General features: G+C 44.7%; 1 protein-coding gene across 4 annotated transcripts in view; it reads right to left on the bottom strand.

The window, feature by feature from the left end:
- Positions 1-26,127, bottom strand: part of METTL9 (methyltransferase like 9) — a 51,704-nt gene extending 25,577 nt beyond the window's left edge. Inside the window, exons 1-2 of one of the 4 annotated variants that reach the window (XM_045589358.1) lie at positions 26,068-26,127; positions 3,619-3,809 (exon numbers count right to left, since the gene is read on the bottom strand). In XM_045589358.1, the coding sequence (XP_045445314.1) occupies positions 3,619-3,809; positions 26,068-26,112 (236 nt within the window). In that variant the 5' untranslated portion in view covers positions 26,113-26,127. Of the gene's footprint in view, positions 1-3,618; positions 3,810-15,201; positions 15,301-15,850; positions 16,173-26,067 lie in introns of those variants that run through there. The other 3 variants (XM_036460183.2, XM_036460182.2, XM_036460184.2) reach the window with 3 other exon arrangements.
- Positions 26,128-27,282: the final 1,155 nt, after the last annotated feature.

A 27,282-nucleotide genomic window follows, 5' to 3' on the forward strand; every position in this document is an offset into this window, starting at 1 on the left:
CACAAAAAAAGTTAAAACTGCCCTGACAGGTTTGGCTCAGTGGATAGAACGTCAGCCTGTGGACTGAAGGGTCCCAGGTTCGATTCTGGTAAAGGACATGTACCTTGGTTGCAGGCACATTCCCAGTAGGGGGTGTGCAAGAGGCAGCTGATCGATGTTTCTCTCTCATCAATGTTTCTAACTCTATAGCCCTCTCCCTTCCTCTCTGTAAAAAATCAATAAGATATATATATATTTAAAATTAAAACTGTGGCCAAAAACAAGGGCATGTACCTTGCTTGCGGGCACATCCCAATAGGTGTTGTGCAAGAGGCAGCTGATCGATGATTCTCTCTCATCGATGTTTCTAACTTTCTATCCCTCTCTCTTCCTTTCTGTAAAAAAAAAATCATTAAAATATATATTTAAAAAAATTAAAACTGTGAAAAAGAAATCAAAATTCATTGAGCCCAGACAAACTTTGCCATCCAAGGGTCATTGGGAGAAGGGGGTAGACAAGACCAGAAAAGTCATACTTCCTGCAATGTGTGGGACAGTCTACACAGTGAAGAATTATCCCCCTTAAAATGTCGACACACTGACCTAGCTCAACCCAGGTTCCAGCAAATACTAGTACATGTCATGGAGAGGTCTGGCTCTCTATTTTGCCTTTAATCCCCAAAGTTAATGATGTCCATAAAAATGTTTTTAAGTGTTGAATAAGCATCCTATGTTCTCTGGTCACAATCTAAGTCCCTTCCAGACTCCAGAATCTGCAGAGGAGGTGGGCCTCCTTATAAACATCTTCCTTATAAAATCAACGCCAATACATCCACCAAGTCTCTCCTTACCTGGCCTTCCCCTTCCATCACAAAGGAAGGTTGATAAGCATCTCATCTTCTTATTCAAGAAGGTGCCCTAGTAATTGCTTCTGAGAGAGATATCCACTCATGGTAACAATCTAACACTACAATGGATGGAAGTAACAGGGACTAAAAGTAAGCTTTCAGCTGAGAATAAGGACACAGGGCAAGAGTGGTTTTGTTTTGAGTAGGGAGGGGGTGAGGGTTAAAAAGAAGGCTAAGAGCTGTAAATAAGGGAAGCCCAAAAAGGATTTATTAACTGCACTCTCTCACTTTAACCAAACCGTGAAGTTCCATACACAGGGAATTTTAAGCAGAATCCAATGGGGTAGAGGGAGGGGGAAGCAACTCAGAATTTGAACTTACCCCAAATTACATGCAAAATGTTGAATGTAAGGTCTATGAAAAGAGGATTCCTACCTTTTATAGCTTTCAAAGAAGTACAGGACCTCGAAAAGTTTAAAAATCACTGCTTAAGTGACTTGTCTGCTTTTCAATGAAAAGATAAATGGAATAGAACAGAAATTCAATGTAGCCAATCTTGAAACAAAATGTCAGACCACATTGTAGAAATTCAACTACCAATACAAAAATAATAACTGTTTGCCGAAGCAGACTTCAGCCAATTTCACACAAGCGATGAAGAAAACTAAGTAAGAAATCTTGAGAAATGACTCAAGGAACCTAAAAACATATTAGGTCTAGTAATAATTAATGTCGTTTTATAATACTTTTTTAAAATCAAATTTATTTAAACAATACAACAAAATTTAATCAACAATATAGTTGCCCTTGTTTTCTACTACTTGTGCCCAATGCTCAGGAAGCATTTTAATCCCTCTGTTGTAAAATTCTTGTGATTTTGATGCAAAAAATTCGGTCAATGCATTTTTGAGGCATTCTTCATTATTAAATTTTTTTCCAAGAAGAAAGTTTTGCAAAGAACGAAACAAATGGTAATCGGAAGGGGCAATATCAGCAGAATATGCAGGTTGAGGGAGAACTTCCCATTCCAACTGGCGCAGTTTTTCAGCAGTGATTCTTGCAGTATGCGGTCATGCGTGATCGTGGTGAAGAATTACGCCCTTCTGATTAATCAGCGCGGGTTCTTTTTCTATTAAAGCTTGGGCTAACCTTTCCAATTGGGCACTATACACTGCACTTGTAATGGTTTGGTTAGATGGTAAAAGTTCATAATGAAGAATTCCTTTAAAATTCCACCAAACACACATCATTATTTTTTTCACATGCAAGTCAGGTTTTGGCGTGGGCTGCGGAGCCTCATTTTTGTCCAACCATTGAGGCCGCCTTTTCAAATTAACATACAGCACCCATTGTTCATCTCCGGTAACAATTTGCTCTAAAAATGGCAAACGGTTTTGACGAGAGAGGAGTGAACTGCAAATTGTGACTCTTTGATTACGGTTGTTGTTGGTCAACTCATGAGGAACCCATTTTCCAAACTTTTGGACTTTGCCAAGTGCACGCAATTGATTGGAAATTGTTTTTTGTGAACAATTTAAAGTTGTCGCAAGCTCTTGTTGGGTAATTTGAGGATTTTGCACCAAAAGAGCTTGAAGAGCTTCTTGATCAAAATTGGACACATGGCCTCGACCACTCTTGTCATCTAACGAAAAATTTCCCTCGCGAAATTTCTCAAACCAACGCTGGCATTTTCTGGCACTAACTGCATCTTGACCAAGAGCACTACAGATGTTTTTTGCAGCCTCACTTGCTTTTCTTCCTAATTGGAACTCGTAAAGCATGCAGTGCCGAATATGCTCTTCATCCGCCATCTTCTTAGCCCTAGTTTTGCAACAAAAGCCAAACCAAACACAAACTTTTTCAAGCAAAACTTGTTAATTGCACTTCACACGTTCTGTAGATACCACGTGTTTAAAGGTTATGTCAATACAAGTCAATGCCAAGCAAGATTTTAAACGAATGTTTAAAAACGACATTAATTATTACTAGACCCGATACTTAAGGACCAGATGATAGACTGGGGACGCAGACATTCAGTAGAAGCTGGCTTCAAACCTCAGTGGGGAAGAACAACCATAAAGAACCAGTAGCTTTAAATGGTCCCACTGGCTTTTCTCCTTGGCATTCTGGGTTCTTGGGCGTTGGGCTGTTTAAAAATGTGGCCAAAGGAGGATAAAAAACATTCCTAAGCCTTTTCTAGAAGTTTAAGTGAGAGAGCCACTCTAGGAATAGAGACTTCCATTTTAAGTTTAGAGAAGTCTGCTGAGCCTAGACATCACATAAGAACAGATACAGGACCTTCATTTGCAAGAAGCCAACTCCCATGGCTTGGGGCAGATCAGATGCCCCCAGAAACTAACTCCTGGGACAGGTGCTTAAGGCCAAGATCTGACTCCTCAGCCCATCTATGACAAGGGCTTGGGGTCAAGTATGGTGCTACACCCCCTTCATCAGCAGCAGCAACATCACCCACTAGACATGCAGACTCCCAGGCCCCACCTATGACCTACTGGCTCAGTTTAGCATTTGAACCAGGTGAGTCCTGCGCACATCAGAGTTGGGAAGCACTGCTCTCAGTACTTCCCAGAGGAGAAACGCAGACTAAGACGAATGGGGTTGTCGAATGAGGCTGTCGTTGTGGTGAACTTGAAAAACAAGGCTGAGACACTAGACCTAGTGCCAAGAATTTTGACTCACTGCCGAGGTGGTCAACGTCCTGAATGAGACCTCCTTTCCTTTCTCTTTCTTCTTTTCCACAAGGGCGAAGAAAAGGCGCCCAGAAGCCACTCACCCATTGATAGATGTTCTGGACATGAACAGGCTGAAGACCGATGACACAAAGGAGTGATACAGCTGGATGAACAGCCAGCCCGATTTCTCAATGCTGTTGTTTAAGAAGATCTGTGTTCCTTGGTCGAGGTAACTCTGAACAAACACATCCTGGAGTGATTCACATAATTTCTCTCTGTTGCACACGTACCACTGGAAAAAAAGGAAGAAAATGAAAACACACAACTGTAGCCTCTGGACTCTGAGGTTAGGGAACCTCTGCTGGCCTCTCCTGCACTGGGATGAGCACAGAAGCCATACCCAGCACTGTGAACCCTGTTCTCAGGTCAGAGAGCAGTCAGATGAAGCAATGATTTAACTCATTTAACTCAAAACCAGCAGACAATTCAGTGGCAGAATAAGCATCAACATTTAACCCTCTAGAGACCAGATTATGCTGCCTTTTCTTCCTGTGGTCCATATACACCATTAAACTATTGAGTGTGCTTTACCAGATCATAAGACATTCTTACAGACAGGGCAAAACGTGCTTGAGAAAGATTATGCAGTTACTCCAGGCCACACTGTGATCAATAAGAAGATAACATAATCACATGCTAAGAATCAGATTTCCAGAAATACACTTTTCAGAACAAAATTCAAGAATTTTAACTGTGTCTGAAATTTAATCTTCCATAATAAGTGTTTTCCATTTGCATTTAGAGTTAGTGAACCAGCAGGGGGAATAGACGGGCTCTGCCATATCTTTTTTTATTTTTTTACTTTTATTTTGAACAAAATAAACTCATGAAAAAAACAGATCCAGAGACATAGAAGCATGAAACAGACTGTTGAATCTCAGAGGGAGGGTGGGGTAAGAGTATGGGGGAAAGGGATCAACCTAAGAACTTGTATGCATATATGCATAACCAATGGTGGTGAGCCAGGACCGGTTTGACTCAGTGGATAGAGCGTCGGCCTGCGGACTGAAAGGTCCCGGGTTCGATTCGGGTCAAGGGCATGTACCTTGCTTGCGGGCACATCCCCAGTGGGGGGTGTGCAACAGGCAGCTGGTTGATGTTTCTCTCTCATCAACATTTCTAATTCTCTGTCCCTCTCAATTCCTCTCTGTGTAAAATCAATAATATATATATATATATATATATATATATATATATATATATATATATATATAAATATATATATATATATATATATATATTTTTTTTTTTTTTTTTTTTTTTAAGGGTGGTGAAGGCCTGGGGCAGGCTAGAGCTAGTTAAAGGGGATAAATGTAATGCTTTCAACAACCAAGATTTTAAAAAAAGATTGTGAGTGCCAGGGGCTGCGGGAGAGCCATCGGAGTACCTGCTCATGGGCAGGGGACTTCTTTTTGGAGCAATGGAAATGTTCTGACAGAGTGGATGGCTGCACAACACTGTGAATGTACAGCACTAAAAAGCACAGAATTGTATATTTTAAAAGGATGGATCTTATGGTATATGAAGTATATCTCAATAAAGCTGTTATTTAAAAAAATACACATATAGACATCTCAATTTTTATTTCCAGAAATTAAAAGTATTTTGAAATTTGAAGTGTGAAAGCAAGCTTCTTTAAAAATGCAAATTCTTAATCCAAATCTGATCACGTCACTTCCCAGAAGCCTTCGGATAAAATCCAAAAAGCTCAATCTGGTTTAGGAAGCTCTGCATGATGAGCCCATTCTGCCACAGCCTCCCCTCAGGACAGTCCCTACCACCCCACTAACACCGGCGGCTCCTCTCCCTGCTGCCTCCCAGGGCACCTGTTCTGTTCCCTAGGTTTATCACCACCTTCTCCCTTCCTCTTCACCTGGTTAATTCAATTCTTGCCTAAACATTTCAACTACGGTTCCTTTGAACTTCTACACCAGGTTGAGAACCCCATTCTAACACCCTCTCTTCAGAAACATCTATGACCACTGAACTAAAAAAAAAACTACATACTTGCATGTTCAGTGTCAACCATCCCAGGAAGACAGAAAGTTTCATAAAACCAGGACAATGAATGACTTCATTGCCTGGCACGGATACAGATGAATCATAAATGTCCATTGCAGGCAGTCCAACAGATAGAATGTGGACTTTGTCGACTCCTAAAGCTCCAAGGGTTTTGCACAGCCTTGCTTACATCCAGTTCTGCAAGGGGTGGCTGGCTCCACTGTCCACCACAAAACTGTGTTACCTGAGCAGGCAACGGACACTGGCTGAGGCCCCCAGCCAAGCACCTCCTGGCTTCTGTGTGGGGCAGCTGGGCCTGGGCAGCTCCCGCAGGCTCACGTTCCTGGTCAAGACGTATGCTTTAGAAGGAGTTTCTTTCACAGAAGCGTCCCTTCACCTCACCCAGTTTGTCTGCTTGAGACTCACTTTCAGAGAAGCAGGACTATTCTGCCCAATTAAATTGGACTGGATGAGCTTAGAGAAGAGGTATTCTCATCTACACAGTAACTAAGTTATTACAGGACAGGGTTTCTCAACTCAACACCCCTGGCATCTGGGCCGATAACCCTTGTCACCAGGCCGTCCTGGGCACCGCAGGGTGTTAGCAGCAGCCCTGTTTCTACTCGTCAGCGCCAGTAGCAGCCCCTCGTGTGACAGCCAAAATGTCCCAGGCATTGCCACAGGTCCTCCAGGAGGCAGAATCCCCACTGCTTGTGATCCCTACATGGACTTCCACAGGAAATGTCATCGTTCTGGCTTTCCAGCAGCGTTTCCTATCTAAGCTTAACAGTGATGTCAGGAACTTATGGTCCAGAGTGGGAATCAGAAACCAAAAGAAACAAGTAATGGGATTATGATGGCGGCCAGGCTTAAATGAGTGGCCCCTTGCCCTTAAGGCGAGATGCTGACTAGAGAGAAATCTTTGTGGGAGCCCCTGCGACCTGGAGCAGTCCCCCTGGAGTTCTGCCTGAGACAACCCAGCTTCAATGAACAGCTGTAATGAGCTCGCAGCACGTGTGCAGACTCCTGTGCACTTTCAAGCCAGTGAGTCCCTTGAATGTGTGCTCCTCCAAGACCATAAAGACAAAGGTGCACAGATCAGAACAAAGATTATGCCTGTAAATTCTCACTCCAACTTTGTTTAATCTAAATAATTAAATAAATATTTTAAATAAAAAATTCTAATCAACCCAGAGTTATGCTATGTGGTCATCTGCTGATGTCAAGTATAAAATGGGGTTGGATGTGATAAATAAACATAACATCTTCTAAAAATGACAGCAACTAGCAGTGTCCTCCCTACTTGCAACAAGACTTCAAATAGACTAACAATTAGCCAAACAATGAATAGCCGAATCAGGTAGATGATATAGTTTTGAAGGTACTGATGGTAAAAATCAAAATAATTAAGTACTGCCTGCTGAATCACTCCTTCAAAGTGTAGAAATGCAATTTTCTTACGAAGCTATTAAGACGCCTGGTGCACAAAATTCATGCACAGGGGGGTGGTTCCCTCAGCTGAGCTTGCACCCTCTCCAATCTGGGACCCCTTGGGGAATGTCCGACAGCCTCTCACAATCCGGGGCCACTGGCTGTTATCAGCTCACCTGCCTGATCGCCCCTAATCACCTCTGCCTGCCTGCCTGATCACCCCTAACTGCTCCCCTGCTGGCCTGATTCCCCTAACCATCCTGCCTCATCCCACACCCAGAACCCAGGATTCCCTCCTCCACCTGGTCGCAGGCACCCAAGAACTAGGCTTCCCTCCCTCTGGCCGGCTGCAGGCACCCAGGACCCGGGCCGGTTTCACACAGGCTGGCTGCAGCCGCAGGGGATTGAGGGGCAGGCCGCTTGTCCCTCTCCCAGCGGGAGGCACAGGAGCAGCCACTGGCATCCAGGACTGTGGGGCGGGCAGCTTGTCCCTCTCCCGGGCCACAGCCTGGCTGGTCCTCATTCCTCTCTTGTGAGCTCATTTGTGCTTAGCTGGTCCCCATTCCTCTCCCCAGTGTTGAGTGTCTGAGCTGTTCCGGCTTGAGGGTGTGAGGGCGAAACAACCATTTGCATATTAGCTCTTTATTATATAGGAGGATATTTGCTTATCAGCCTGAGGGATAGTTAAAATTTTTTCTGAAATTATTTTTTGGAGTTCCTCAACTAGTCAAACATGAGCTTTATAATATAATGGTCTTTTATTCCGAAAAATAAAGGATTTGAGCACATAAGAACTAGAAAATTATTTTTAAAAACCAACTTCCTAATGTTTGGTAATGTGGTATAATAAAAAATAAGTATTTGGTCTTTATCCCTGGTTCCAGGCGGAGGCCCAAAAACTCTTGAGTGCTAAGAGCAACTTCTGTAAGCTAGTGAGACAGAGTGTGGAATTTTCAGCCCAGCCCCCAACCTCCAGGAAGGGGCAGGGGCTAGAGACTGAGTTCAATCTCTAAAGGCCAGTGATTTAAATCACACCTAATTATGAAACTTACACAAAAGTCCCAACAACAGGGTTTGGGAATTGGTGCTGCTGAACGCACTGGTGAACTGGGAGGGTGGTACAAGGAGAGGGGTGGACTCTGCCCTCCCCCTGCCCACCCCAGCCCCGCTGTCTCCTGTGTGGCTGTTCCTGAGTTGTACCCTTTTAATAAACCAGTAAACATAAATGAAGTTTTTCCTTAAACTCTATGGGAATCTTTCTAGCAAATTGCCTAACCAGAATTTGTAGTTGAGTGGACCATGACAGTGGGCAGCACCCAAGGTGAGGACAATCTGTGAGCGGACAGCAAGCTCTAGTCACTGATGTGAGAACAGGACTCATCTGCAGGACATCCAGTTGATGTCAGAGAACTGGAGAATGGGTCAGTGACAGAAAAAAAGACACCACAGGTAAGAGTTTTTTCCTGACATTAAATATGATGAAAAGCATACAAACTGGATGAAGGCCAGCACTGAGAGCGTTGTCCCACCCTTGTTTGATGAATGGCAAACACTGCAGCTGGCATTTCTGCACACCTCGGCATAACTTCCCACCCACACAGAGGGGCACAGAAGCCAGGCCATTTCCTATTGCGAAGGCAACCTGTTTCACAGGTTTCTTAGGTGGGGCATCATGAACAATGGAAAAAGCATTGCTCATGATGCTCAAAACCCAGCTCCACCATCCTCTTGAACAATCTGTAAAGTAGGGGTGTGCCACCTACCTGCCAGAGTTGTCAGGAAGATTAGAAGGGATAAAGCATGTAAAGTGCCTGGCACACAACAGAAGACAATAACTGCAGATGTCCTTCCCTTTCCTGTCCAACGTCCACAAAATCCGGTCAGAGGAGAACTGAAGTTCAAGGGTACGCCTAAAATCACACTGTCATTGGTCTGGGCATGTAGCCCTTCTCAAAAGCAATAAGTAACCAAAGATCTGAGGTATCCAAAGCCACTAAAAACCATCAGGAAGGCTCCACTGATGGGGTCCTTGAACACAAAATCTTTTCTTCTACAAGGATAGCCAGATCAAGTCCAATGACATTGACTTGACAGTGAAGAACTCAAAAATCATATTCTACATTTTTGCAATACAAACCCGTGCACACATCTCATCATTAACACCTTCGTGCATCTAAACTCAGCACAGGCAGCCCTCGGCTGGTGTGGCTCAGTTGGCTGGGCATTGTCCTGTGCACCAAGAGGTCACTGGTTCGATTCCCCAACAAAGTACATGCCCAGGTTTGGAGTTCAATGCCCTGGCGGGGTGTGTACAGGGGACAACTGATAGGCGTTTTTCTCTCAGAATTATGTTTCTCTCTCTCTCCCTTCCTCTCTCTGTAAGATCAATAAAACCATAATAAAATAAATAAACACAGCACAGGCATAAACAGTTAAACGTTCACTATTTTTCTACTAATGGTACAAATCAACCCAAGGCCCCCACACATTCATGAGGGGAACAATTTATACCGATTAGATTAAGTTGCTTCAGCTTTGCTTTCATAAACAATTGTCAATTATTCCTTTCAGATAGTTAGTGTTAGTATTTTATAATAATGTCACCGACCAATTCTCCAGTTCAAAACCCAACTCCACCATCACATCCTCAGATGTGAACAAAGCTTCAGAGGCTCTAAAGAACAGTCTTTTGCTAGAAGCTGCCATCCTTGTTTAACTCACAACCTTCAGCCGGTTTTGTTTTTTTTTTATAAGTTTTTATTGTTCATATTACAAATGTTCCTTTTTTTCCCCCCCACCATTGCTCTCCTCCACCAGGTTCCCACCCCACCCTCTGCCCTTTCCCCTCTCCCCATTGTCCTCATCCATAGGTGCACAGTTTATGTTCAGTCTCTTCCCACGCCCCTCTCTCCCCTTTTCCCCAAGAATCGTCAGTTCACTCCCCTTCCATACCTCTGATTCTATTATATTCAATAGTTAATATTGTTCATCAGATTTTTTTAATTTCCTTGGTTTTTAGATTCACTTGTTGATAGTTACGTATTTGTTGTTCATAATTTTTATCTTTGTTTACTTTCTTTTCTGAAAGAACCCCCTTCAGCAATTCATATAATTCTGGTTTGGCGGTGATGAACTCCTTTAGCTTTTTTTTATTAGTGAAGCTCTTTATCTGGCCTTCGATTCTGAGTGATAGCTTTGCTGGGTAGATTATTTTTGGCTGTAGGTTCTTGCTATTCATCACCTTGAATATTTCTTGCCATTCCCTTCTGGCCTGCATGGTTTCTGTTGAGAAATCAGCTGACAATCGTATAGGTGCTCCTTTATAGATTACTACCTTCTTTGCTCTTGCTTCTTTTAATATTCTCTCTTTGTCTTTTGCTCTTGGAATTTTAATAATGATGTGTCTCGGTGTGGTCCTCTTTGGATTCCTTTTGTTTGGGGTTCTATGCGCTTCCTGGACTTGTAAGTCTAATTCTTTCACCAGGTGGGGGAAGTTTTCTGTCACTATTTCTTTCAGTATGTTTTCGATATCTTGCTTTCTCTCATCTTCTGGGACCCCAATAATTCTGATGTTGGTTCGCTTGAAGTTGTCCCAGAGGTTTCTTACATTATCTTCAATTTTCTGGATTCTCTTGCCTTCTAACTTCTGTGGAGGAGTGTCTTCTGGCTCTTTATGTTCCAAATCTTTGACTTGATTCTTGTGATCTTCCCTTCTGTTTTTAGGACTCTGTAAAATATTTTTTATTTCAGACAATGTATTCTTTTATTTCTTGTTGATCCCTTATCATTTCTCGATGACTCCTTATTAATTCTAGTTGATCTCTTTTCATATCCTCATAGGCCTTATCCATCTTTTCTAGGAAATTCTTGAAAAACCTTATAAGCATAGATTTGAACTCTATATCCAGACGCTTTTTGTCCTCCATTTCTTTCGTTTGTGATCTATTTTGTTGTCGCATTTCGCAGTTACTGATGGGATGGGGTTTCAGGGTGGAGCCTGCAGCTTTGGCTTCCGTCAGCCCTGCCCTATGCGGGTCCGTCAGTGCTCGCTGCCGGCGCCTCTGAGAGAAACGGTGCCCTCGATTTTCGCCTGCTGCCAAACAGTCTATGCTCTCCCCCAATGAGCCCGGTATTGGGGTTCAGTTCAGTTGGAAGTGGAGTTGGAGGTGGCGTTCAGAGCAGTCTGAAGCCCCAGTCTCCTTCCCGTCAGGGCAATCCTGCGGCACAGCCGACCATCCCTTCTCTGTGCGCAGTGTGCGCACCGCGGGGACCTCCTTTCGCCACTTCCCCGGGGTTCCGCCTTACAGCCCGGCTCCCTATGGCTGAGCCTGAGTCCCCGGGGTCTGGCTTAAAACTGGGGATCAGAGCAGTCGGGGGCCCAGCACAGTCGGAGTTTTATCTCCTTTCCGCTAGGGAACGCCCGCCAGGCACTCGGCCTCCCTCCTTTCAGCCGGTGTTTTTTAGGGCAGTGCCTCCAGAGCTGGCTTTGAAGGTCTCCGGACATTTTATATGCCCTTTATGGCCCCTGGTATATCCAGCAGGAGAGAAATCCCAGTGTTCCAGGAAATCAGAGCAAACGTTTGTTTAGGGTTTCAGCGCAGGTTATTGGGAAGGAAATAACCCCTTTCCAAAGTCTCTTTGGTGTCCAGCTGCAAAGGCCTCCAGGCTCTTGAAGGCAGCACAGAGGACGGGGTCTGCCAGCGTCTGTCTGGCTAGCTGGCTGACTGCCCTGAGCATTAACTTGTGCCTGACTTCAGTCCACCTCCACAGGTAAATGGAGAGCTAGGTTTCCGAGTCTGTCCTTTAGCACAACCTCTGACCTCTGGCTGTGATGTCCAAGTATTTTTCCATTTAGGAAAAACCCCCAAATCATATCAATTCTATCTTGAATCCATCATCACCTGCATAGCACAGTTATAGGCTTATATTATGTGAAAACATAAAGTCAAACACACATACACTTGCAATTTTAGGTTACACCTTAATAATTGCAGATATTGAATGTTGTCTGTGCTTGTAAAAAAAACATATGGCATGTCATCTGGAGAATTCTCTTGGCTTTGGCTCTGGGGAGTTCTATAGTAATTCTCTTTTCACTCCATCAGTTAAGAAACTATTGAGCCCTAGCTGGTTTGGCTCCACGGATAGAGCGTCAGCCTGCAGACTAAGGGTCCCAGGTTGGATTCTGGTCAAGGGCACATGCCTAGGTTTCAGGCTTGATCTTCCATGAGGGGCATGCAGAAGGCAGCCAATCAATAATTCTTTCTCATCATTGATGTTTCTATCTCTCTCCCTCTCCCTTCTTCTCTGAAATATATATGCTATTGATTGACTGTTATTTCCAGGAACCTAGTTGGTGGGGCATAAGGGTCCTTTCAAGTTTCAACAGGTCTATAATATGTTCATTAGCTTAAAGTACTAGATACAATACATAGAAAAGACTAGATACAAAGTTTCTGTTGTCATTTGCTTAAAAGTTCCAAGTCTGCCAACACAGAAAAGCGATATAATTAGTTTTTCCCCAATCTATCTGCCTTGCAACCTGTAATTAAGAATGTTCTAATAAACCGGTTTGGCTCAGTGAGTAGAGCATCAGCCTGCGGACTGAAAGGTCCCGGGTTCGATTCCGGTCAAGGGCATGTATCTTGGTTGCGGGCACATCCCCAGTGGAGGGTGTGCAGGAGGCAACTGATCAATGTTTCTCTCTCATTGATGTTTCCCTCTCAATTCCTCTCTGTAAAAATCAGTAAAATATTTTTTTTTTTTTTAAAGTTCTGATTAAGGAAGCTGAAGTTTTTCTCTGGGAAAACTCTTTTTTTGGTAAAGGACCAAATAGTACATATTTTAGGCTTGCAGGTCACAAAGCAGCAATTACCTTACTACTCTGCTGTTGCAGACGGCAAGCACTCGCAGACAACAGGTAAATAAATATGGTTGCTCTGGTCTAACAAAACCTTATTTGTGGACACTGAAATTTAAATTTCATAAGAAATTTTCATGTTACAAAATATTGTCTTTTTTGCAATCACTTAAAAATATAATTTGCTTCACAAAAATAAATGAGCGTACTTTGGCCCACAAGCCATAGCCTTGCTCTGAGGTAAGTCAGTCCTTGCTTCTCAATTGCCCAAAGCAAAACATAATCTGTTTTGAAGCAAGCACACCAAACCGAGTTACTAAAATGGCGCTGCTGCAGTTTCAGAGCTGCTGTGGCTCAAAGGAGTCTGGCATCCCTAGCTCTCATAACTAAATAGCAATTGCTAATGACTAAAATTGCCCCCCAAGTGGAAGAGGATTCTTTTATCCATAGAATCCTCCATTTTAAATCTTAATAAAAGTAGCCATAAGGAAAAACGATCTAAGTATGGTCCAATCAAATCCATAACCCTGCTTTCCTGCAATCCAAAATAATCAGAGGTGACTGGCTATGGACCCACACACACAAATGAACACTGGAAGACCTGATGTAAAACTATTAATTTGAAGAGGGTAAAAAACACTAGAGTTAAATTACTTCACAAGCAACACAGTTTATAAAGTAAATCCAAGATCCCGGAATATGGGGTGTTGGGGGACAGGAGTAAGTTTACAGTTGTTTATGTGGTTTCTATACCTACATTTCTTGTGCTCATTTTAACCTTTTTCATGGACATTTTCATAATGTAGCTGTATAATTTCAAATTAATGTCAAGACTGATTATTCTAAGGAAAAGAGCTTAGCTCCCCCTAAATATACAGAAGGCACGAAATCAAGTCTTCACCTTGGAGAAATTAGCTGCCAAACTGTTAGTAAAACTGATTAAAACAAACACACACATGCACACTCATACACACACCAAAACACACGTGAGCATCTGTGAAGCATAATGAAGTAAATGAAGTATCTGAAACCAATATTCGTTTTTCTTAGACGCTGACTCATTAGACAGCATGGGGGGACCTGGGGAATAGTAAGCTGAGGGAAATAAGCCAGAGAAAGACAAATACCACATGATCTATCTCACCTACATGTGGAATCTAATGAACAAAATAAACTGACAGACAAAATAGGTGCAGAGACATGGATACCTGGAACAGACTGACAGGTCTCAGAGGGGAGAGGGGTGGAAGTGGGGACAGAAAGAAATTAACCAAAAAACTTGTATGTATAGCCCGTGGACACAAATAATGCAGTGGAGGACTGGGGTGGGGCCAGGGCCGGGTAGAGGGGGGCAAAAGGGAAAAAATGGGGAACATTTATAATACTGTCAACAATAAAAATTTTAAAAACTTTTTAAAAGTACACCACTAAAAAAGGCTCTATTCTGAGGCTGTATCTTTGGCTACAATTGTACCCAGATTCCATAAAAATCAAAGAACTGAAACAGTTTTTTGTTTTTTAAAATCCCTCCAATTTTATGAACATTGAAGGCATCAAGCAAGCTGCAGGAGAGGTCGCAGACCAACTGTGAGAGCAAACACCTGCAGCTGAGAGACTCACTCACCCTAAGCACGGCATCGGAAATATCGATAGCTGCCTGTGGACCCTCTCCAGAGCAGCATTTCCACCAGCTGCTGAAACGGCTTTTCTAACTCATCATTTACACCACTATCTGTATTCCAGATGGAGATGTGACATTTTGGTAAGTTTACATAATCACTACAGTGCACCAGAGTTATCTAAAAATGACTAGCTATGTGAGTAATTAATTCACACCAGAGAATGTGGCTTTACAACTTAAGGTCACCTACTAGCTTCATGTTCACTCCTAACAATATCATAGGAGTTATTACCTAACAAATTGCAATCTCTGTGAGATTACCCCCCCCCCAAAAAAAGTATGAAAATATATTTCTTTTAAAAGTAGAAAAAGGACCACTATAACTATTTGCTAATTAAGAATTAAATGCTATTTTTCTAAATGAATTGTTTTACCTCCTTAGATAATTCTTTACTTTCATTAAAATGCATGAAATCGACCTGAGTGTAAACTCGCTGAACTCCCGGCACAATAAGAAAACAATAGAAGAAAATGAGAAATCTATGAAAATGATGTGACATAAAATGGGGAATAATAGTTTCTGCTTTCCGGAATGGCAAACTGTACTATAAATGCTAGCCATCCAGGCCAACAATCTGGCAGAGTTCAAAAGCCCGTTTTCAATGAATGCAAACTGTGAATGGCATTTCGGTCACATTGGGAATATCTCACCCTGAACTCTCCGCTGACCTGCACAGACTTCGGGAAGTGGCACAAAACGAAGCTAATGAAGAGGACCGGCCGGCCCCACTGCATCCACAACTCTCAGAATTCACTGGGGCCCGGTCCGGTTTAACACCCGCCAGAACGAGCTGGCACCCTCCGTCCTCCCATCTTGCCGGACACGCGCCAACATCAAAGTTCGGAGGACACGTCGCTGGGTGGAGGAGAGGACGGGGGGTGAGGGGGGAGCGAGGCCGGTCAGACCCATTTTTAAGTGCTCCAGGCAAATGTCACCGGATAAGCCCATCCCGGAGGGCTGAGCGGCTGGCGACACACGGTTACACTCTTTCCGGCCCTTTGTATGCGCTGAGCTTCAGCCAGACAAAAAGAGGGGCCGAGGCGGCAGCGCGTCACGGCTCGGCCCGGTCCCACCTCGGGCCCGGCCGCGCGGGAACAATGCGGGTCCGGGAGGCCGGGGCGCCCACGCCCGGGCCCGCGGCGGGGACACCGGAGGCCTCCGCAGCCGGGCCGGCAACAAAGGCGTCCGGGGCCGCGGCCGAGGGCCGGGCGGGGAAACTTTCGGAGGCCCAACCGCCGCCCCGTACAATGGCCGCGAGCGCGCGAGGGCCGGCCGCCACGCCCCCGCCCCGCCGCGTACCTGGTGGTTCTCCTTCCCGCCGCCCGCAGGCGCCGCCGGCCCGCCCGGGCCGCTCGTCATGTTCCCGTACAGCGAGCGGGAGAGCGGGCTCCGCAGCGTCCACATCCTCCGCGCCAGCCACACGGCCGCCAGGCTCAGGAGCAGCCAGCCCGCCAGCAGTCTCATCGGGGGCCGCGCTCGCTCCGATCACCGCCGGCGCCGCGGCGAGGAGCAGGACGCGCCGCCGCCTCCGGCCGCCGCCGCCGCCCGGGCTCGAGCCATCGAGCCCAACTCGCCCATCCAGCCCCTGCAGGGCCGAGGCGGGTGGGAGGGGCGGGCCGCGCGCAGCCTTCCCGCCGGCCCTGCCTTCCCGCCCGCGGAACGCCACTGCGCCGGCACGCGTTTCCAGTCGGAGCACGAACCAGCGGGCGCGCTCCTTCCGCCCAATCAGCGGGCCGGGCGGCCGGGAGGCGGGACCGGGAGCGCGCAGGCGCCTGGAGCGCGCCCTCACGCATGTGGGCCTGTGCTCCTCGGAATGGCGGAGGTGGTTTTAATTTCTCAGGGTAGGTGCGATCCCTTCCGAAGGCGGTAGCTGGAGCCTCCAGGCCTTTCCAAGGGGTGGCCGCAGGGTTCCTGGTCTTTTCTAGCTTTGGTGGTTGTCTTTGGGCCACTCGGCGCACCCCGCGGCCAGAATTTTACCTGGCTGTGCAGATGGGCCGGGAACTAAGCTGGGAGTCTCACCTCCCTGGACGCTCAGACCAAGGCCTTGGCCACGGACACTGCCCGCAGGGGAGGGCAGTTTGGGGCAGCCAGGCCTGCAGGGGAGGGCAGTTGGGGGTTGACAGGCTGGCAGGGGTGGGATGGCAGTTAGTGGCTTCCTATTTGCATTCAGAACCCACCACGAGCTAGACCAACACCCGATGCGTCCACCCTTTGCCAGGGCTGCAAATCATCAGACAGGAATTTGGGGAGAAAGGATACCACCTCTTCTGGTCCCCCAAGCTGGGGTAGTTGCAACTGGTTTCCAAGAGGCACCAGTGAAAGTTCTGCCTTTGTTGGAAGCTGCTGCAGCTGAAGCAACCTGCAAGCCATGTTTCCGTGTATTGATGACAATTTACAATAGCTAAGATTTGGAAACAGTGTAAGTGCCCATCAGCAGATGAGTGAATTAGAAAACTGTGGTACATCTACACGATGGAATACTACGCTGCTGTAAAAAGGAAGGAACTCCTACCATTTGCAACAGCATGGATGGACCTGGAGAGCATTATGCTAAGCGAAATAAGCCCATCGAGAAAGAGAAGTTATCACATAATCTCACTCATTTGTGGAATATAATGAGCATAAACTGATGAACAAAAATAGAAACCAGAGGAAGAGAGAAACCAAGATGGCAACATAGGGTACACACCCGAATGTAGCCTACCACAACAAATTTGAATTTAGAACTGGAAAACAGGAGAGGCATTGCCCTGAAGCACCAGACGGCTAGCTGGGAAGGAGAGAGAAGGCGCGCTGACCCTCAGAAACTGTGAAGGTACGGAGAACTGCGTGTGAAAAGGCGCTGGCTTACTCCTGGTGCATGGAGAGGGCGGACAGCTAAAGCGCAGCTGGCTTTCTTGTTTGAGAGGAAAACAGAACCACTCTATTGCTCTGATAGACAGCCCCAGTCAGGGAGAGGCCAGACTGTCAGGCAGCAGGCAGAGATCTCTCAGAGGTATGTGAAGCCAGTGGCCATTACTGTGGGACTTGGGGAGGAGCCGGCGGGAAAACAAAGCTTGTCTGCACCAACCCGAGACTCCGCCCCATCTGTGGCTGAGCACAGAAGCTCTCCCAGAGGCTGGCTTTCTCTAAGGAGGGACTGGCCGGAATCCAAAGCTTGTCTGCACCTTCACCAAAGAGATGCTCGTTCCTGCAACCAATCTTGCGAGACTCACTGCAAACAGGACTTTTCTAAGGTGAGACTGTCAGGGAACCAAAGATTGTCTGCGCCACCCTGAGACTCTACCTCATCCAAGTGGAGTACAGAAGCCCTCCTAGCTGAGACACTGCTGATCCTCACAGCCAATTGGCTTGGAGACCAACACTTCTCAGTGATACCAACAATAAGCAAGGCTTAACAACAAGACTGCACACACAGCCCACAAAGGGCTATACCAAGACTGTCCACCGCAGGTAACTGGGAAGGCTGTGCTGCTGGGCTCTACCAGAACACCTAGCACACAAAGCCATTCCATCAAATCAGGGAAACAACTAAAATGCAGACAAGAGGCAGGACAGGAAGGAGATAGAGGAAAAGAAAAGAATGGACATTGAGTTCAAAACTACAGTTATAAGGTTTTTCAAGAATATCCTAAAAAAAAAAAAAAAGGCAGATAAAATAAATGAGATCTATGAGGATATGAAAAGGGATCAACTAGAAACAAAGAAAACATTGTCTGAAATAAAAAATATTACACAGAGACCTGAAAACAGACTGGAAGATCGCAAGAATCAAGACAAAGATTTAGAACACAAAGAGCCAGAGGACACTCCTCTGCAGAAGCAAGAAGATAAGAGAATCCAGAAAGATGAAGATAGTGTAAGAAACCTCTGGGACAATTTCAAGCAAACCAACATCAGAATTATGGGGATTCTAGAATAGGGGTGCCGAACTCAATCAGAGAAGGGGCCAAAATCTAAAATCCAGCCTAAATCGCGGGCCGAATGGTTTACTGAACAGTCATAAACTGACAATGTTAACCAGAAATGTGAATTTAAAATGAGTGGAACAATCTTTTCCTTAACAGTGCTGTTAACCAACTCACATGCTATCAAGCAAAACAGTAATATTGGTATCAAGCAAAACAGTAATATTGGAATGTACCTAAAATGCTCATTGTTTTGTTTTCTGGCTGGATGTCTGACACCGTTTTCCCCGGATCAATGAGTCAATGTTCGGTTTTATTTCTTGGGCTGTAGCAACCCGCAAAACAGCATGGAGGTTGTCATCGGTAATGCGTGATCTGTGCTTGTTTTTGTTCAGATTCATTATTGAAAACATCTGTTCACAAAGATAGGTGCTCCCGAACATGGGTAGAATACGGGCAGCATGAAGTCGGAGCTCTGGCATTGAGTCAGGGGGCAGTAGAGGGTAGAAGTCCTCAATTTCAACATCCTGAAACCTTGATTTCAGGCCACTGTCAGACTGAAGCTCGATTATCTCCATCTGAAGGTGATTGGGCACATTGTTGACATCAACTGTAAAAGGATTGGCAAAGATGTCAAAGCCTGAGTGCTGTGTTCTAAAGTCACAGAAGCGCCGCTCAAATTCACTTAGTAAACGGCTAACTTTGGTAGCCAGCCGACTGCAAGGAAAAGTACCAGAAATAGTGGTTGAGATACTCAAACAAACGGGAAAGTGGGCAAGATTATCCTGTTCCAGTTGGGACTTCCATAGTTGAAGTTTACGCTGGAATGCTGTGATCATGTCAGACATCTTCGTGATGACTTGTTTGCGTCCCTGCAGCTTCAGATTCAGTTGGGCGAGATGCTCGCATATGTCACACATCATAGCAAAATCACATAGCCAGGCGGGATCCAACAGTTCAGGCAAGGGCTTTCCTTTACTTTCCATGAAAAGAGCAATTTGTTCTCTGAGCTCAAAAAATCTTTTGAGGACTGCGCTCTTGCTCAGCCATCTTACTTCTGTGTGGTATGGCACGTCTCCATGCTCTGCACCCACCTCCTGTAAAAACTGCTGGAACTGGCGATGATTCAGGCCATGTGCCCGTATAAAGTTAATAGTTTTAATGACTGTGGTCATTACGTCATTCATGTCCAGAACATTTCCACACATAGCCTCTTGGTGGATAATGCAATGATAAGTAATCAAGGGTGTGTGGCAGTGACTTTTTTGCATTCTTTCCTTCATTAGTCCAACCAAGCCTTTCTTTTCTCCGCACATTGAAGGTGCGCCATCGGTAGTTAGCCCCACCAACTTTTCCCAGGGTAATTTAAAATTATTTATAGATTTCTCCACAGCCTCAAATATATCTCTACCAGTCGTCGTCCCATGCATGGCAGCTACATCCAAAAGTTCCTCAGTGACAGAGAGGTCGGTCTTCGTAGCACGTATAAAGATGGACAGCTGCGCTGTATCAGTGTTGTCTGTGCTTTCATCGATAGCAAGTGAAAAAGCGAGATAACTGCATGCCTGTTCGGCCAGCTGTGATGATAGATTTCCTGAGAGTTCTTGAACTCTATCTGCGATGGTGTTTCTTGACAAACTGACATTTTGAAAACTCTGTATCTGGTCTGGGCATACTTGCTCACACACTTTTAGCATGCATTGCTTCAAAAAGGCACCCTCTGAAAAACACCTTGAAGTACGGGCAATTTCTTCAGCCACTATAAAGCTTGCTTTCACTGCAGCATCATTTTTCGCTGTAGCCTTTGTAAACATTTGCTGCTGTGATTGTAGTTTGCCTTTTAGTTCTTTAACAATTTTATGCCTTTCTTCCAAAGTATATTTGCCATACTTAACATTATGTTTGGTGTCAAAATGACGACGTATATTGTACTCTTTCATCACCGACACTGTCTCATAACACAATATACACACTGGTTTGCCCTCTCTAAGCACAAACATGTATTCATTTTCCCATTTGTCATTAAATAGTCTGCCTTCACCGTCAACTTTTCTTTTCCTGGACATTTTGGGATCAATATTGACAGTAAAAGATGTAGTTTATTGGAAATCTGCGTTGGAAGGAAAAAGTTGAAAACTGCACAGGGATAGCTTGATTTGGCAGATGGAGAGGAGAAAAAAAAAGTCAGTCAATAAATGCCTGGCTGGGTATAGATAGCAGATTCTGTTGCGATTTTTATGCCTGCACTTTATGCCAGGAACTGGCAGCTTCTGCTGTGTATTTTTTATGCCCGCACACTCACTCTCTCCTGTGCTCTGCCACCCGCACAACCACATCGGATGCCGGACTATAGGTCACGCCTCCTGAATCTCGCGTGACTTGTTATCTATGCGTAATAGATAGCAAGAGATCACAAGCCTCCTATGTCACCGCGCGTCATTGTGATGGAACGCAGCGGAGTGCAGTGATGACAGCGCGGTGCGGGCCACATTGCAAGGCCTGGCGGGCCGGATTTGGCCCGCGGGCCTTGTGTTTGACATGTGTGTTCTAGAAGAAGAGAGAGAGCAAGATACCGAAAGAATACTGGAAGAAATAGTGACAGAAAACTTCCCCCACCTGGTGAAAGAAAGACTTACAAGTCCAGGAAGTGTGCAGAACCCCAAACAAAAGGAATCCAAAGAGGACCACACCAAGACACCTCATAATTAAAATCCCAAGAGCAAAAGACAAAGAGAGAATATTAAAAGCAGCAAGAGAAAAGCAGGTAGTTACCGATAAAGGAGCACCCATATGATTGTCAGCTGATTTCTCAACAGAAACCATGCAGGCCAGATGGGAATGGCAAGAAATATTCAAGGCGATGAATAGCAAGAACCTACAGCCAAAAATACCCAGCAAAGCTATCACTCAGAATCGAAGGCCAGATAAAGAGCTTCACAAATAAAAAAAAAGCTAAAGGAGTTCATCACCGCCAAACCAGAATTATATGAATTGCTGAAGGGGGTTATTTTGGAAGAGGAAGAAGATAAAGTTAAAAATTATGAACAACAAATACATAACTGTCAACAAGTGAAACTAAAAACCAAGGGAATTAAAAAACCTGATGAACAATATTAACTAGTGAATATAATAGAATCAGAGGTATGGAAGGGGAGTGGACTGACGACTCTCGGGGAAAAGGGGAGTGGGGGTGCAGGAAGAGACTGAACATAAACTGTGCACCTATGGATGAGGACAATAGGGGGTGGGGAAAGGGCAGAGGGTGGGGTGGGAACCTGGTGGAGCAGAGCAGTGGGGGCGGGGGGGGGGTGGAAAGGAACATTTGTAATATGAACAATAAAAATTTATTTTAAAAAAATTGTGCACCTATGGATGAGGACAATGGGGGATGGGGAAAGGACGGGGTGGGGTGGAAACCTGGTGGAGGGGAGCAATTGAGGGGGGGGAAAGAGGTACACATTTGTAATAATATGAACAATAAAGATTTATTTTTTTAAAAAGCCAGAGGAAAATACTATCTTATATACTAAAGAGGTAATATGCAAATTGACAATCACTTCAACACACAAGATGGCTGCCCCCATGTGGACACAAGGTGGCCAGAAGGGGAGGGCAGTTGGGAGAGACCAGGCCAGCAGGGAAGGGAAGTCAGAGGTGACCAGGCCTGCAAGGGAGGGCAGTTTGGGGGGACCAGGTCTGCAGGGGAAGGCAGTTGGGAGGGACCAGGTCTGCAGGGGAGGGCAGTTGGGGGGGACCAGGTCTGCAGGGGAGAGCAGTTAGGGGGGGGACCAGGCCAGCAGGGGAGGTCAGTTAGAAGTGACCAGGTCTGCAGGAGAGTCTGACAATAGAGGGAAGTTAGGGGTGACTGTGCCAGCAGGGGAGGGCAGTTGGGGGCAGCCGGCCTGCAGGGGAGGGCAATTGGGGGATGACAGACCGGCGGGGGGGGGGGGGGGCAGTTAGGGGAAATAGGGCCATCAGGGGAACAATTAGGCATCTATCAGGCTGGCAGGAGAGTGGTTAGGGGGTGATCAGGCTGGCAGGGGAAGGCAGTTAGGAGCAACCAGGCTGGCAAGAGAGGGCAGTTAGGGGAGGGCAGTTCGGGGCAACCAGACCTGCAGGGGAGGACAGGGGTGACCATGATGACCAGGGAGGGCAGTTAGAGGCAATATGGCCAGCAGGGGAGCAGTTAGGCATTGATCAGGCTGGCAGGAGAGTGGTTAGGGGTTGATCAGGCTGGCAGGCAGGCAGAAGCGGTTAGGGGCAGGCGAGCAATTGGGAGCCAGCAGTCTGGATTGTGAAACGGATGTCTGATTCCCTGTTTAGTCCCAATCCCTCAAGGGGTCCCAGATTGGAGAGGGTGCAAACTGGGCTGAGGGACACACACACACTCTCCTTGCCCCCTGTGCATGAATTTCATGCACTGGGCCTCTAGTTTTAGAATATAATAGAAGTAATCCTGTTATTTGCAGGTTTTTATTATTTCCTACAACTTCTGTGATATTACTACTATACTATGTTAGTACAGTTTGGGTAATATATTTAAAATATTTTCTTGAGATATTAATGTTTATTCCATGTAACATTATTATATTTAAAATCATTTTTCTTGAAATATTAATGTCTATTGCATGTAACATTAATCTTAAATCGCTTTTCTTGAAATATTAATGTTTATTGCATGTAACATTTCAAATCTTTTTTTTTGAAATAATGTTTATTGCATGTAAATGGCTAATTATTTTGTATCTACAATCTGGTAATAGATTTATTTTGTATATTGTAAAAAAAATAAAGAAAAAAAAGTCATTGGAGGGCTTAAATATGGGGGGGGGAGTATAAAAAAAATAAACAAAACTGAAACGAACTCATAGATACAAAGAACAAATTTTTGGAAGCCAGATGAAAGAGGGATGGGGAGCTGCGGGAAAATGCTGAAAGGATTGTCAAATTAGCAGTTACAAAATAGGGATTTAAAGTAGAGCATAGGGAATATACCGTATTTTTCGGACCATAAGACACACTCTTTTTCCCCCAGAAGTGGGGGGGAAAAGTCCCTGCGTCTTATGGTCCAAATATAGCCTACACATATACTTTAAAAAAAAAAGTTTTTTTACTTGCCCGGCTCTGTGTGGTCTCTGTGTGCTTGCCCGGCTCTAAAATGGTTCTAAATGCTGCTGTTTACTTTACAGGGTTGATTACATGTGTTTATGACTGTGATGTTGGGTTTTAATGCACATAAAATATTTTAGGACACTATTTGTTTCAGAATCTTTTTTTCTTCATTTCCCTTCTCTAAAAACTGGTGTGTCTTATGGTCCGGAGCGTCTTATGGTCCGAAAAATACGGTAGTCAGTAATATTGTAGTAATGGTGTTACAATATTGAATTATAGAGGATTCCTTTATAAGTTATATAGTTGTCTACGCTGTATATCTAAAACTAATATAATATTGAATGTCAACTAATTGAAAAAAATGTCATTTTAATTTTAAAAAGTCAAACATGTTTAATGTAAAAAAAAAAAAACACTGAAAGGTACACTTTAAAATGTATGGGAATAGAATGTGAATTGTATCTCAGTAAAAGGAGAAATGCAGTAATAGAAAATTTTTTAAAAGAATGAAAACCCCAAATGAGAGTCCGGGCTACAACCAACAGAAGGAAGATGGCACAGTACTCTCACAGAGCACTAAGCTCTGGGGACAGCATTACCCGGATGTCTCTTTGGTCATTTATAGCTCTGGGAGACCTAGCAACGTTTCAAAACTGAAGGGTTACGAAGGGTTACATTGTCTTCCTGTGTCTGAAGTTCCTGCTGCAACTAAGTTCAAGCATGCTGCAACTAAGGGGTAAGGCAGTTCATGGAGTCCCTAACTTTAACACTTTGCTAGATTTGTTTAGAAAATGCTTTTAATTTAGAAATACTGTACATACATTTTATCTTAGTTCAAAAGAAATCAGTCTTTCTGCCAAGACCGGTTTAGCTCAGTGGATAGAGCTTCAGCCTGCGGACTAGAAGGTCCTGGGTTCGATTCCGGTCAAGGGCATGTATCGTGGTTGCGGGCACATCTCCCTTATCGATGTTTCTAGCTTTCTATCCCTCTCCCTTCCTCTCTGTAAAAAATCAATAAAAATATATTTATTTAAAAAAATCAGTCTTTCTGTTAATTCCAGTGTTGACTTCAAAGCTGTTATTTTTTTTTCTTTTTTTTTTTTAAACATATTTCATTGATCTTTTACAGAGAGGAGGAGAGAGGGATAGAGAGCTAGAAACGTCGATGAGAGAGAAACATCGACCAGCTGCCTCCTGCACACCCCCCTCCGGGGATGCGCCCTCAACCAATGTACATGCCCCCGACCGGAATCGAACCCGGGACCCTTCAGTCCGCAGACCGACGCTCTACCACTGAGCCAAACCGGCTTTGGCAAAGCTGTTATTTTTTAAACAAAGTTGTCCTTTACCCACAAACATTTTTACTGGCTTCTAAGACTCTCGGGTGGCACCTTTCGCTGACAGGGTGGGGCCAGAAGGGGAAGGTACTTTGGGTTCTCTTCACAGTTACTCCCTGAGTGCTTCCTGCTAAGACCCTGAAGACCTGCCTCTTACTAACTCCAGTTCAGACCTCTAGTGGTCCTGGCCCAAATCGTCAAAAAGGAACTACAATGGCCCTAGCCAGTCTGCCTCAGTGGATAGAGCAGTTTGCTCGGCAAACTGCGGCTCGAGAGCCACATGCAGCTGTTTGGCCCCTTGAGTTTTTAGCAAAGGCCAGCTTAGGAGTACCTTAAGTCAATAACAATGTACCTACCCATAAGGTTTAAGTTTTAAAATTTTGGCTCTCAAAAGAAATTTCAATCATTGTACTGTTGATTTGGCTCTGTTGACTAATAAGTTTGCTGACCACTGGGATAGAGCATTGGTCTGCAGACTGAAGGGTCCCAGGTTCGATTCTGGTCAAGGGCACATGCCCAGGTTGCAGGCTCGATCCCCAGAAGAGGGCATGCAGGAGGCAGCTGATCTATGATTCTCTCCATCATTGATATTTAAATCTCTCCCTCTTGCTCTTTAAAATCAATAAAAATTTTATTTATTTAAAAAGGAACTATAGTAAGAAGTCCAAATAACTCAGTTTGTTTACCATGTCACCTCTCCCTCCTGTCTCTTGGGATAAAACAACTTTGTGCCCCAAACAAAACAAAAATGTTCCAAGGAGGTGGGGTGGGGTGGGGGTAGAGGTGAGGGGGGGGCAAAAGTAGCAAGAGTATATAAAATGGCATATTTCATTTCTGAAAACAAAGGAGACTAATAGGCATGTCCCCCAACTATAAGCCTGATGAACTGCAGCTCAAAGACTGAAACCTGTCGCATGAACAAGAAGCAAAGAAGCAGCCAGATGGCTGCTGTCTTCTGAAGGATAGGGAGCAGCTGACTGCCACAGCCTAGCAGCTCAAAAGGAGCAGATTTTCACTTTATACCTGAGTAGCGGGCCTGGAGAATTAGCCGCTCACCCATTATAATACTCTGTGATAATCACAAAACACTCAAACACTTAGCGAGCACAGGAAGAAACTAAAGCACAGTGTGATCAAATGAGCAAATTCAATAGCAGACCTTTTTATAGCGCCTGATATCCCAGCCCGTGGTCTTTCGCTCCATCTGGGAGGTCTCGCTGGCTCTCTTCAGAGAGCCTCCTGGATTTCAAACGAAGAGGAAGGAGAACAGCAGAGTAAAAGTGCTCAGCAGAAGTTGTGATTGCCCTCCGGAAATGCCCCCTTTCTTCATCTACTAGAACTAGAATGCCACTACTGCCTTAATTACCCAGCATGGAGGGGGAGGAGGCACACACAACACACAAAGACAAATGTGAGCCAATATCCTTTCTCCGGTGGCTTTGACAGGCAGGCAGTGATATTCAAAAGACGCCCTCTATGCCGAACTCTGCCTAGCTTGGGTCACAGCATGGCACAGGCCCAAAATCTTCACTGGATCACTTCTTCATCTGGAGTTCTAGGCAAGGGAGCTTTTTGTTGTAATTGTTCTTATCAGCTACAAATTATGGCATTTTCATGTTTTCTTTTCAAATACAAAATAGAGTGTAAAGAGAACCCGCAGGGAGAGAGGCTTGGACCTCTGGAAGGCAAAAAAGCGTGCCAGTCACTGTTGGTCATTGTCACCTTCCTGAGAATTAACAATCTAAAAGGATCTCATGTAATCATGTTTTCATTGACTTAGGTTTTTTATGCTTCTTAGCTATGTTGTAGAGTATCAGAGAAAGGAACAAGTTTTCCTCAATATATTCAATAGATGTGTCCAATGGTTATTAAGCAGTGTCTACCTCTAAAAAAGGAAATCAGTATATGTGTTCAACAATTTTTAAATTAGTAAATGTAGAGGATTCTTATCTAGACTTGATTGATATAATTTTAATCATATACAGTTATATCACGATAGCCACTGATTGATAAATTCTAAGCTAGAGTGAAACTGTAACTAGCTTTTTAAACATGGCAACAAAAAGTAACAGAATTGAACCAGCAGTTGGAAGACCTATAGTCGCAACAATGTATCTATTGGGAATCCCCCAATGCTATTCATTAGCATCTGGTTTATCCTCTGAGCTGATGAGACAGACTGCCTGGGTTTGATGCCTGACTCTTAAGTTCTTGGTTATGCAATTTGTGGCAAATTTGACCTCTAGGGCTCAGTCTCCTCACCTGTAAATTGGGAATAATAATCACAGAGATGTGGTGAGGATTAAATAATATATTCTAAATATAGAGGGCTTAATGTAGTGCCTCAACACAGAATGAGCTCTCAAAAAATGTT

Source organism: Pipistrellus kuhlii, unplaced genomic scaffold, assembly GCF_014108245.1.
Source record: "Pipistrellus kuhlii isolate mPipKuh1 unplaced genomic scaffold, mPipKuh1.p scaffold_m20_p_31, whole genome shotgun sequence".
Taxonomy (NCBI): Eukaryota; Metazoa; Chordata; class Mammalia; order Chiroptera; family Vespertilionidae; genus Pipistrellus; species Pipistrellus kuhlii.